General features: G+C 45.6%; 1 protein-coding gene and 2 long non-coding RNA genes across 3 annotated transcripts; 1 reads left to right on the top strand and 2 right to left on the bottom strand.

Moving 5' to 3' along the window:
- Window positions 1–5678: 5678 nt before the first annotated feature.
- On the bottom strand, window positions 5679–8513 carry SLC25A5 (solute carrier family 25 member 5). Its single transcript, NM_001267009.1, has 4 exons — window positions 8337–8513; window positions 6821–7307; window positions 6458–6598; window positions 5679–6069 (listed from the first exon to the last, which is right to left on the bottom strand). The coding sequence occupies exons 1-4, from the start codon at window positions 8445–8447 to the stop codon at window positions 5912–5914; spliced, it is 897 nt and encodes a 298-aa protein (NP_001253938.1). The 5' UTR covers window positions 8448–8513; the 3' UTR covers window positions 5679–5911.
- A 228-nt stretch (window positions 8514–8741) lies between these two features.
- On the bottom strand, window positions 8742–12878 carry LOC144338805 (uncharacterized). Its single transcript, XR_013413188.1, has 2 exons — window positions 12429–12878; window positions 8742–11481 (listed from the first exon to the last, which is right to left on the bottom strand). It is a non-coding gene; the product is annotated as an uncharacterized LOC144338805 (long non-coding RNA).
- On the top strand, window positions 8743–11020 carry LOC144338804 (uncharacterized). Its single transcript, XR_013413187.1, has 2 exons — window positions 8743–8856; window positions 10940–11020. It is a non-coding gene; the product is annotated as an uncharacterized LOC144338804 (long non-coding RNA).
- Window positions 12879–13222: the final 344 nt, after the last annotated feature.

Genomic DNA, 13222 nt, shown 5'->3' with positions numbered 1-13222 from the left:
TGGAGCTCATTTAGACAGAAGAGTTTTCCTTTTCATTCCCAAACACGAGGCCCTCAGAAGTTACCAGTCAACAGCTATTTAACTGATACTTTATTCTGGTTATGTCTTTGCAACCATAACCATCTCCATTCCGGGACTGAAAACGTTAGAGACAGTGTAACATGCCATGTGATCAAATTCGGCATGTTCTCTAAAATCTCAACAGTGCTAAATTGCCTCCCCATGTTACGAAAGTTGCCCAAGGAAATGAAATCCCAGGATGGATGCTCGCCATCAAAATAACCCCCTCCTTTCACTGTCCCCTTCCCTGATAGTCATGGAAAAGCCAAGGATTAATAGACTCCTTTAATTTAACTCAGTTTTGTCTCTGATGAGGGTCCAGTGAAAGCAACTGCCCAATCTGTCGCTTGAATACTGTTTATATTTGTTGCCGGGATACCAAAGGCTCTCTTAAGCCTTTGGCTAAGAAGAGCACCATGCATCTGACCTTGTTCACCTGCACATAAAGCAAATAATGGCTGAAATGATAGGAAAGCTCCTCCAAACATTTGGAGTGGAACACAAGGCATTTTTGTGTACAAAATTGCAGCGCCTAATATTTGTTGTTCAAATAAATCTCAACCTGCATACGGAAGTGCACATTACACATAATAAGATGAGGCTTTGAGAAGACAGATGTTAATTATTTTGAGGTAAATCAGAGCACCTCTGACCCAAACACTGAGCTGTAATTTGTTGCTCAGCTTCTTGGTCCTGAAATTAATGTAAATCTTTACATTCGTAATTTTACTTGCCAATGCCAACCCACTCACACAGTCTGTAAATGACTGCTCTGAGTCAGAGACTATTCATTTATGACTGTGTTAGATATTTTAAAATGTTCTCTGAAAGGATTAAATCACCTAATCCCAGTCTTTTCACCAGCTCTGCTTTCCGTAAAAATGATGGAGCTGGAGGACGTCTAAACTAGAAGGGACTTTAGAGTTTGTCTGTTCCCCAAATTTCTCCATTCAAGGATAAGAAACCAAGACCCTGATGTTAGAAGTGACTTGTCCCCAGGTCACTCAGCGGCCAAAACTAACCTCCCTCCGGCAAAACAAAAACAAACAAACAAACAAACAAAATACCCAGGTTAGGATTTTAATAAATGGCGACACTTAGAAATCCTTGCTCAGAGTCCGGAAGCTACCCTTTCCCTGCCCTCCTGCCTCCGACAGCTTCTGTTAGTCCTGGTACTCCACAGTCTGACTCGGTTCTAAAAGAATCATGCCATTTTGAATCCAAGTGGTCAGAATACGATTCCGATAAAACAAATCAGCGGCCGTTACAGCAATATGCATTCGTTTTGGGGGGATGGATAGCCAAGAAATTGCTAATAACGGTGACTTTTGAGGAGGGGACTAGTGATGGGAAACGCAGGACAGGAAGATGTTTACTTTTCATTTTACATATTTTCTTTACTATTTGACTTTTATTACCATGTACAGATGTTAACTATTAAAAACCTCAAAAGCAAATTAGAAATACTACGTTCACAAACTTCAAAGGAGAAATAGAATTTACCCCAGTAACACGGATGCTTGAAAATCTATGATACAGTACAGCAGTACTTTAAAAAATTTTTCTCCTGAAGTATCTATAATGGCAGAGGAGACTGAATTGGTTTCCCCAGGAGTCTGGGGGCAGTGCCAGAAATGGCTCTTGTATACCACAACTCTCTTTGCAGTTTGTTTTTAAAATGCATTCAAATTAATAGACTGTCTAGCATCTCTGCATCTCTTTTGATACAAAAATGACGGTTTAAATGACTTACCATTCACGAAAACTGCCCGTCTGGGAAGACACCCCTCGTTTCTTTCTCCGGCGTTCCGGAGCGCCCGTAGCACGCTGCTTCCAGTCACTGAGTGCAGAGGGCCTTGGAATAGGAAGCACGGCTGTGCACAAGCTGACCTGTGTTCTGGCTCTCTCACCTGGAATCAGGCTTCACGGATCCTGTTATGCATTGAATAGTAACAAAACAACGGCATAAATTAGGGTGTTGCTAAGATTGTGTACCATCAACGTTCGCATGAGCATAATGGACATAATGAATTCTATAGCACTATCGTGCACAGCTTGGCGAGATTAAAACCACTTTGTCTTTAAATTAAATTTCAAAAATCATTGAACAAGAATAGAAAGAACAACAACAAAAAAACCCCCCACCTCATCTATGTCAGCTACCCAATTGCAGGAGGCACCACTTCTTGCTTTCTGATCATTAATGCCTGGTCCTAGGTTTATTTTAATAGCTGCCAGCTCAGTGAGTCTACATCTATTGTAATAACCATAAAGGGGCTTGGGTCCTCTTGCATCGTGTATGCAGCCCTTACTGGAGAGCCTCTTATCCCCTTTCAGGAACAAAATCTACAGCTGAAAAACATCTAAGCTGAAGTTTATTTTGTATAAATGCTACACAATATAGTATGTCTAGTCTGTTGCAGAAAAAGAAAGGTGAGCTTGAATTCATTCTTAAGCAATGCTGTACTTGGGCAAATCTTCACTCAACAAACCTGGGTGCCATATTACGAGAAAGTTCACATCGGAGTGCTTGCTAAATGCTAGGCACCATAATTCTGGCGCTACATGCTTTCTTGTGCTTAACCCTCACTCACAACACCCCTAAGAAATATATGAGCAGGCCAGGCACGGTGGCTCACGCCTGTAATCCCAGCACTTTGGGAGGCCAAGGCAGGCAGATCACCTGAGGTCAGGAGTTTGAGACCAGCCTGGCCAACATGGCGAAAACCAATCTCTACTAAAAATACAAAAATTAGCTGGGTATGGTGGTGCATGCCTGTAATCCCAGCTACTTGGGAGGCTGAGGCAGGAGAATTGCTTGAACCTGGGAGGCGGAGGTTGCAGTGAGCTGAGCTCGCATCACTGCATTCCAGCTGTTAAAGATGTCATAATCTTTAACAGCACTGCAATCTCAGCACTATGTAACTGTGCCAGCTCTAATCCTCTACGCTGAATGGGTGACAGAGCGAGACTCCGTGTCAAGAAAAAAAGAAAGAAAGAAGGAAAGAAATATATGAGCGCTATTATATTCCCACTTCACAGACGAGGAAACTGAGGCTCCTGGGGATTAAGTGATTTGCCCAAAGTTACACAGTTATCAGCAGAGCCAGAATTAAAATCGAGGTACGTCTGATTGATTCTAGAGCCCCCGAAATCTGCCTCCTAGGAATTGTCAGTCACCATTTATGTAATACTTATTATGTTCTATGGTAGATGCTTTGCATAAATTATTTAATCTTTGTAACAATCCTCTGAGACAGTCATTATTAATAGCCTCATTTTATAGATAAGGAAAACCAAGGTTTAGAGAAATTAAGTAACTTGGCCTAACACAACTGAGCATCAGAGTCCAGATCTTCAGCCTAGGCCTCTTTGATCCCAGAACAGAATTCTTAACAACTAAGCTATACTATGATTCAGGTGCCTGGCCAGAGGATAAACATAAACTCTGGGATCTTTGGGCATTCATCCATGCCGTGCACACCTCTCTGTGAATAGCTCTTATACATGCCAGTGTGTGGCATGTTCCTCCGGAATGAGCTTTACATGTGCACATGGAGCACCCATCCTATCATTTTTTTTTTTTTTTGAGATGGAGTCTCGTTCTGTCGCCCAGGCTGGAGTGCAGTGGCGCAATCTTGGCTCACTGCAAGCTCTGCCTCCCGGGTTCACGCCATTCTCCTGCCTCAGCCTCCAGAGTAGCTGGGACTACAGGCGCCCGCCACCACGCCTGGCTAATTTTTTGTATTTTTAGTAGAGACGGGGTTTCACCGTGTTAGCCAGGATGGTCTCGATCTCCCGACCTCGTGATCCGCCCGCCCTGGCCTCCCAAAGTGCTGGGATTACAGGCGTCAGCCACCGCGCCCGGCCCCTATCATTTTTAATGTTGTGGCTTGACAGACATAATGCTTTATTCTTAGTACAAATCTCATGGCAAAATCCACTGGATTTGAGCCCTAATCAAGAGATACAGAAAGTCCAAACACTGTCACATGGATGCCAAATAAGGGTTTATTGAAAATAAACATAAATGCCCTCCATTGACTGGGCTTATTAGCATGAAGCAAAATGCAGATGCTATTTCCTCTTTGTGAGTTTTGAGGTCGTGGTCGATGTCTGGCCCTCTTTATAATCTTTAACAGCACTGCAATCTCAGTACTATGTAACTGTGCCAGCTCTAATCCTCTACTCTGAATGGGATTAAAAATGGCTTGAGACCGGGCGCAGTGGCTCACACCTGTAATCTCAGTACTTTGGGAGGCCGAAATGGGCAGATCGCGAGGTTAGGAGTTCAAGACCAGCCTGGCCAACATGGTGAAACCCTGTCTCTACTAAAAATACAAAAATTAGCCCGGCATGGTGGCAGGTGTCTGTAATCCCAGCTACTCAAAAGGCTGATGTAGAATTGCTTGAAACTGGAAGGGGGAGGTTGCAGTGAACCGAGATTGCATCATTGCACTCCAGCCTGGGCAAAATAAATTCCATCTCAAAAGATAGATACATAAATGAATTTTTAAAAATGGCTTGAGCCGGCCGGGTGCGGTGGCTCATGCCTGTAATCCTAGCACTTTGGGAGGCCGAGTGGGTGGATCATGAGGTCAAGAGATTGAGACCATCCTGGCCAACATGGTGAAACCATCTCTACTAAAAATACAAAAATTAGTTGGGCGTGGTGGTGTACACCTGTAGTCCCACCTACTCAGGATGCTGAGGCAGAATTGCTTGAACACAGGAGGCAGAGGGTGCAATAGGCCAATATTGCACCATTGCACTCCAGCCTGGCAACACAGCAAGACTCCATCTCAAAAAAAAAAAAAAAAAAAAAAAGGCTTGAGCCAGGTGAAAATGGATGAAGGCAACTGGATGAAATTGGTATTGATTCTAAAAATTTTTGTTTAAATGAGGTGATAGTCATAAAACAAATGTAACCATTTTAAAGTGGACAATTCAGCTCACGGTTCATAATTAATAACCATAGGACTACCAAAGGTGGGTTCATAGTATTTCTTGGAGAAAGCTCATTCAGCTATGACCATCCATAGGAAATGGAACAATGTTTTTTGGATGCACTGGGCCTGAATTCCTTTGCTAATGTGTTGGAAATGTTGGTAGGTGGCACAACCAAGTTATTCTTTGTTAAGTGGATGGCTGACAATTTTTTTTTTTTGAGACGGAGTCTCACTCTGTTGCCCAGGCTGGAGTGCAGTGGCCGGATCTCAGCTCACTGCAAGCTCCACCTCCCGGGTTTACACCATTCTCCTGCCTCAGCCTCCCGAGTAGCTGGGACTACAGGCGCCCGCCACCTCGCCCGGCTAGTTTTTTGTATTTTTTAGTAGAGACGGGGTTTTACCGGGTTAGCCAGGATGGTCTTGATCTCCTGACCTCGTGATCCGCCTGCCTCGGCCTCCCAAAGTGCTGGGATTACAGGCTTGAGCCACCAGACAATTGGTTTTAAAAAGACAGTTCTTCATCTCCAGAGATATTGTAGCATTTATTAAAATGTAGCATTCACTAAAAAGGTAGTATTTATTCAAATGTAGCACTCAAATATAAAATATATTTTTATATGAAAATAAACTGCAGACAAACAAAATTTATTTTAGATATTTTTATTTCTCCAAATTTGTTATTTATCAGGAGTGACTGAAATAAAAAATACAATTGAGTCCCATCATCATCATGGAAATGGCTTTAAGAGAAAACTGGTCAGATGAATATTATTGCTTCCCATTTTCAACCAGTAAATAGTTGCCACTGAGAAACTGACAGCCAGGAGTCTGTCAAGAATGTTCAAGATATGTTATATAATACAACATGCCTGTTCACAGGGGGAAAAATCCTAGGAAATAACTTATGTGTACTTCTTGATTTCATCATACAAGACAAGCACAAAAGCACCACCCATGCCCCTGAGAACATTGGACCATGCACCCTTGAAAAAAGCTTTGCCTCCTTCATCACGAGCTATCTTCCTCCAGCAGTCAAGCGTGCCTGTGTACATGATGTCAGCTGCAAAGAATAAAGACAGAGTTGGTGACTGAAGGCCGATGAAAAATCCTAAGATTCACTAGGCTAAATAAAGCAGAGCCCTACCTCTAAGAACATCAGCTTTAAACCCAACATTCACACATTAGCATGGGCAACACTGAAATATTAATGCTGTGACCACAGGAATACACAGACTACCCACTGGTCTTAATCTCTAATACCAGTTAAGCACCCTCATTCATAGGCATCTGAAGGGCCGGATCAAAGGCAGCTGTGGAATAGACACAGATGCTATCAACCCCATCCCTTGACTTGGACAGCCAGCCATTTCTAAAGGTGGGCATCACTAGTTTGTGGCCGCAGCTTGCCCCACGCCTACAATTTTATCTTCTGCTCAAGGGGAACTTACTTCCTTTGCGCCCTGACTGCATCATCATGCGGCGGCGAACAGTATCAAATGGATAGGAAGTCAACCCAGCAACAGCAGTGACAGTCTGTGCGATCATCCAGCTGATGACGATGTGAGTGTTTTTGGGATCCGGAAGCATTCCTGGGAATAGGAAAGAGATGCTTTTACCAAAAAGTAGAGTTTTACTGACTTCCTTTCCCCACATCCCCTAAACATGTCATCTGTGCATGAGGGTCGCACTGGATGATCTTGGCTTCCTTCAGCAATTAAAAAAACTCTCTAGCTCTTGGAATGTTAGGTTGGTACAACGCTCTTTTAAATTGTCTCCTAAGAACACAACTTTAAAGCCCACAGCAAACTTACCCTTTGCAGTGTCATAGATACCGAAGTAGGCGGCTCGGTAGATGATAATACCCTGCACAGACACGTTAAAGCCTTGGTACAGGCCCTTAATCCCATCAGATTTGTAGATCTTAACCAGGCAGTCACCGAGGCCTCGGAATTCCCTTTCAGCTCCAGCTTTACCCACATCAGCTGCTAGACGGGTACGGGCAAAATCAAGAGGGTACACAAAACACAGGGATGTGGCCCCTGCGGCACCACCTGATGCCAGATTCCCTGCAAAGTAGCGCCAAAACTGGGTCCTCTTGTCCACACCACCTAGGAAGATCTGCTTGTATTTATCTTTGAAGGCGAAGTTAAGAGCCTGGGTGGGGAAGTATCTGATGACATTGGCCAGGTTACCGCGCCAGAAGGACAGAACTCCCTGCTCCTTGGGAATACGGACCACGCAGTCTATAATGCCTTTGTATTGCTTATCTGCAGTGATCTGCTTGCTGGCATGCTGCACCTAACAGACAGGAAGAAGCCAACAGGGACAGTTATAACCATGCGGAAGGGAAAGAGAAGGGCATATGCCATATGGATCAATACCCTTTAAGGCTGGCTCCCCTCTCCCAAATCTAGTCTTCGTATATCATACTGGCTGGAGCCTCCCAACCATATGAGGCTGTCACAGGGGAAGAGGTGATCGGCACCAGAGGTATTAAGCCTCCACCCCTCTGAGTGGGGAGGGGGCATCCTCCAGCGGACTCGTGACCTTTAAACCTGAGATAAAGGTCATTACCTCAAACCCAGGTTCAGAGGCATTAGGGCGAGTCCCACATAGGGCGCGGTCACCTTGGGGACCGCAGCCTACGCCTCCGGTCTCCTGAGCTGCTTCCGTCTCGCTCCGCCCCCACTCCGCTTCCAGAGGTGACCCGAGCGCCGCCGCCGGCACCCCTACACGCTCGCCCAGGGGCGCCCTCTAGAGCCAGCACTGGAGAGCGCGCGGCGCAGGGAGGCAGGCGGAGGGGACACGGCGGCCGCGGCTGCGCGGAGGCGGACGTAAAAGGAACACGCGCTTCCCGGCGCCGGCTTCCGGCCCGGCGAGGTTTGAGCGCGTCCGCGGGCTGGGAGGCCGCCGGACCCGGGCGCATGGCCTTCCCCGGGCAGTTATCTCCTTGCCGCGACCTTGAGGTCTTCGTTAAGAACTGGCGTTCCTCTTTCTAACGCCGGCTTTCGGCCTTCGCCCTTGACGCCCAGGCCCGGGGAGGCCGTCACTCAGGGACTGCTCCATCCGAGTCGGCCGCCTCGGGGATGCCGAGAGCCTGGTCCTGCTCTCCGCCCCTGGCCCCTTTCTAGACTCACAACTTCAGGTCACTAAAGGCGCCTCCCACCAGTTTGCCTTCTGCTCTGCCTCTGCGCCCGGCTCTGGCCTCTCCTAGCCGCTTCCCTGGCCATGTCTTTGGAGTTCGCTCCCCGCCACCCCTCGGGCGCCCGCCTTCTGTGCGACCCTCCCCCCCACTTCCTGGTTGGGCTCCTGGATCCCAGGACGTACCTGCAGCAGCAGCTTGACCCGCTCGATAGGCGCTACCGCCGTCTTGGAGATGGCTGCGGCCACTCCACCTGCCAGGAAGTCCTTGGCGAAGGACACAGCGGCATCTGTCATGTTGAAAGGAAAGAGGCGGCAGGCTGCTGCGGGACGGGACTGGGCCGGGAACCGGCTTTGACTCCGGCGCTGCGGGGCGGAGCGAAGCAAATGGCCGATTTATATAGGGGGAGCCGGCGCCGGAGCGGCAGGCGTCGGAGGCGGGGCCGGGGCGGGGTCTGGGCCCCGGCGCGCTGGGCGGCAGAGCAGCTGAGTGGCCCAGCGCGCAGGGGGAGGAGTCGTGGAGGGCTGGCCGGGACCGCTCTCCGCGCCGCCCGGGCTCGCCCTCGGCACCTGACCCGGCAGGAGGAAGGGGCGGGTCCAGAGGACACCCGGGACTTGAACGCTGAACCCTGACAGAGGCCTCGGAGTGGGTAGGAACGGTGAGGTCACGGTGTGCCTGGACAAAAACCCTTGGAGCAGAACTAGGGTGAGACGCATTTGTTACAGGGATGCCAAAAGAACCCTTCAGTCATCGAGATAAACGATACTTTAAAAAAGTCGTATGGGCAAACATCCTGCTGGCCGGCCCCCTTGTTTTGTAAATAAAGTTTAATTGAAGTGTCAAGGCTGAATTCAGGGTGAGGCAAGCGAGACAAAGTCATGCAAGTGCAGGTTGGGATCCTGTCTGTATTTCAAATGCTGATCATTTGTTCATCATGAATTTTTGCATTGCTTTTGATTTTTTTTTAAATAGTGCATTAAAAATCATTTGTCTTAATTACTGAGTTGTGTTTCACCAAGGTGAGTGCCTCACTCTTCCCACCCTAGGCCGGGCACTGTCCTGGAGCCAGTGAAACCAGACGAAATTAAGGGAACAACAGACGAAGGAACTGCCACCGTGCCCCAGACCCTGGTTTGCAAATACAGTTCAACAAAGACCTTGCCAGGAATTGGCTTGGGAGAGTCCAAAGGACTGGGCTGGGGGTGGGGAAATGATTTTAGCCAGAAGGTAAATATAGAGGTTGTACCCAGAAGGTTAAGAGGCTTAGGAAGGTTAAGAACTACGTTGACATTTGGCTTCCAGGACCCCAGGTAAAGTGCCCTTGGATCGAATAGATTTCTGAACTCCAGAAACATTTAGAGGAATCAGTAGAATTAGATTGGCAGCCATTGCGCCAATGGACAAGTGCTTACTGAGCCCCTTAATCCCTTCACTGGGTAAGCATTTGCCACACATGTCCTCAAAAACCTACTTGTTCGCTTAAGTGGACTCCCTCAGGTTCAGAACAGGAGCAGAGAGTGTAATCACAAATTCCGTGTCTGAATAATCATAACAATGTTTATAAAAATAAGGATGACTGTTGAAAACGGCAACTGCGGCTGAACCTTATGTGCCCAGACTTCAGAATTCCCAAAGGCAAAATGCCAGCAGGCCTTTGCACGCTGAACACATAGTGGTCATATCCTTCACTTTCCTTTCCTGCCCTCTCCCATCTTCTCCAGATCTGCCTGTGAAAGGACCCAATTCTAGGACCCTCCAGGATGGTTAGGCCCTTCCTCTGAAAGTACACTTTGCAATTTGTTAGTCACCTCAAGAACCCCAGCGATCCAAACTGATACAGGCAAATTGCAGGTGTTCAAAGGAGCAATTTTGAATCTAGCTTTGTAGATCCTGGGAGAAATCTTTGACCTGCGTTAGTGAAAGGCTACAGTGTTTCTCAGCTGACTATAATAGTGAGGTAGCTGGATGCAAGAAAACAGCTTCAGAGAATGGTAGAGTATATCCTCCAAAGGCGATGTTCACTTCTCTATTCTGGTGAGAGAAACAAGAGCTAAGGCAAAATTCTACAGAGGGCTTTATTGGAGAGAGGTGGATTTTATTTATAGTGCATTTAAAAATAAAATTCAAAACCTTTCTAGTTTGAACTCTTGACATTCTGATGAATGCATTTTTATTCAACTGTTAATTATTCCTCAGTACACCTCGCCATCACTTGTGTATCCCTTTTCTTCATGTGACCTTGCCCTGGCCACATCTGCTACTCTCTTTGAGCATGATGCCTCTACTGCATTCTATTCCAGAGCTCATTGTTTTGTCAGTTTTTTTCTCTCCACAAAAAAAGGTGATCAAATAATTACATAGAATTTTTCCCTTCTCAGTCTTTGGGTAACTAAGTGTGGTTTTATTGACGATGAAATACAAGATGGGTCATTTAAAAGCAACTTCATGCCATCACTTGGTATTTTGCTAAATCCACAGTGAGCTGGAGCTCCCCTAGTCGCCTATCACCGTGTATATTTTAAGGAGTCAGATATTCTCGAAACTGTTAAGGCCATGAAAGACAAAGAGAGTAAGGAACTGTCATAGATTAAAGGAGACTAAAGAGACTTGACAACTGAATGTAATATATGACACTCAACTGGCTTTTGGACCAGAAAAAGGACATTGGTTATATTGGTGAGGTTCGAATATCTGTAGATGACCAATACTATTCTTGGTTATGGTGGTTATGTAAGATGTAGAGAAGTTGAATAAATGATATAAGGACATTTTTGTACTGTTTTTGCAGCATTTTAAAAAGTCTGAAAGTTTAAAAACTTTTTAAAGAAAAAAGAAGGAAAAAGAAACAAGGAGCAAGCATCCAGGAAAATAGAGAATAGAGTCTCATTCTGTCACCCAGGCTGGAGTGCAGCGGCACGGTCATAGCTTACTGCAGCCTCGAACTCCTCGGCTCAAGTGATCCTCCTGCCTTGGCCTTCCAAATTGCTGGGATTACAGGTATGAGGCACTGCACCCAGCCGAGAAGAATATTCATGATGATGATAATGATGATGTTGATAATGATATATGGCTGGTCAGTTAATCAAAACTAATTCCTCCATTGAGACATAGTGCTGTGTTAGAATTATTGTGTTTCTGGGAGGTATGTAAAATATAAGTCTAATAAAGAGGAACTAAAGCTAAGGCAATGCCTAGTAATTCTCAAGGAAAAACAAGGAAGAGAGTCAGAGATGACACTTTTAAGACCTCAGATATCTATGTACCAACACCCAGAATATGGGTAATAAAGGTAATGTAAAATTTTTTTTTTTTTTGAGACAGAATTTTTCTCTTGTCGCCCAGGCTGGAGTGCAATGGTGCGATCTCCGCTCGCTGCAACCTCTACCTCCTGGGTTCAAGCGATTCTCCAGCCTCAGCCTCCCAAGTAGCTGGGATTACAGGCATGCCAACCACCACACCTGGCTAATTTTTGTATTTTTAGTAGATACGGGGTTTCACCATGTTGGCCAGGCTACTCTCAAACTCCTGACCTCAGGTGATCTGCCTGCCTCAGCCTCCCAAAGTGCTGGGATTACAGGCGTGAGCCACAGTGCCCGGCCGGGAATGTAAAATTTTAATACACTCAGGAAAATGCAGTTTTATAGGTATTGTTTAGATTTGATAGGGTGGAACTTCTGGCTAGCATCTGGAAAACTTGGTTCAGAGATACCATACAGAAGAAGAGGAGAGCAGTAATAAATCAAGAAGGTATAACTAGTAATTCTGGAGGGTGAAAAGCATTCAATGAGAATGAAACAGATAAATGAAAGTGATTATAGTTGTAGAAGTATACAAGAGACTGCTCAGATTAAAAGTATGGGCCGGGCGCGGTGGCTCACGCCTGTAATCCCAGCTCTCAGGGAGGCAGAGGCGGGAGGATAGCTTGAGCCCAGGAGTTCGAGACCTGCCTGGGTAATATAGCGAGACCCCGTTCTCCACAAAAAGGAAAAAAAAAAAAAAAAAAAAAAAAAAGATAAAAGTATGAATGGGGCCGGGCGCAGTGACTCACGCCTGTAATCCCAGCACTTTGGGAGGCTGAGGCAGGTGGATCACCTGAGGTCAGGAGTTTGAGATCAGCCTGGTCAACATGGTAAAACCCCGTCTCTACTAAAAATACAAAAATCAGCCACGTGTGGTGACTCACACCTGTAATCCTAGCTACTCAGGAGGCTGAGGCAGGAGAATCGTTTGAACCCGGGAGGCGGAGGTTGCAGTGAGCCCAGATCACACCACTGCACTCCAGCCTGGGTGACAGAGTGAGACTCTGTCTCAAAATAAAAATAAAAAATAAAATAAATAAAAGTATGAATGGCACTTCATAAAACTGTCACACAGACGAACAAGAAAGGGTGATCAGAGACATAGAACATCTGAATATCTGCTGGAAGTTATTCTGATAGCAACATATCTGATACATTCTTTTTTCTTATTTTTAAGACCATCTTAAAGTGAAGAAAACATCTGACAGATTCTTGGCTCTCTTGCTGATACAGTGTCATTACAGTTCTCAAAAGAATGAAGAAGCAATGAAAGAAGCAATGAGGTAAATTGCTAAGCTGGGCTTAATCCTGATAATAAATAAGGAAGATTTGGTTAGCGAAGTGAAAGTGACAAGAATCTTGGGGAAAGTGATCCTGTCATCTGGATATCTGTTAAGCAAAAAAAACTAAAAAAAAAAAAAAAAAATTGCTGGGCATGGTCACATAGGTTAATTAACGTGTGTGTGTGTGTGTGTGTGTGTGTGTGCGCGCGTGTGCGCGTGTGGTGTATGTATGTGTATGTGTAAGGTAGACTTCAAAAGGATCAGAGAAAAGATAAGTATGATCTCCTGGCCTAACACCAAAAAAGAAAGATAGCTCAAGAGGGAGAGGGATCCAGTTGAAAATTCAGAACTGTAGAATTTGGAAAAGTTCCAATGATAAATTAAAAAGGAAGAGATTTCTAATAAACTACAGTGTCCTTATAGATTATTCTCTGATGAGCTCAGATCTTAAAAGTACATGTATATATGACAGAAGGAGGACTATGCTTC

Source organism: Macaca mulatta, chromosome X, assembly GCF_049350105.2.
Source record: "Macaca mulatta isolate MMU2019108-1 chromosome X, T2T-MMU8v2.0, whole genome shotgun sequence".
In the NCBI taxonomy this organism is placed as follows: Eukaryota; Metazoa; Chordata; class Mammalia; order Primates; family Cercopithecidae; genus Macaca; species Macaca mulatta.
This window is presented reverse-complemented; position numbering and strand designations above follow the sequence as displayed.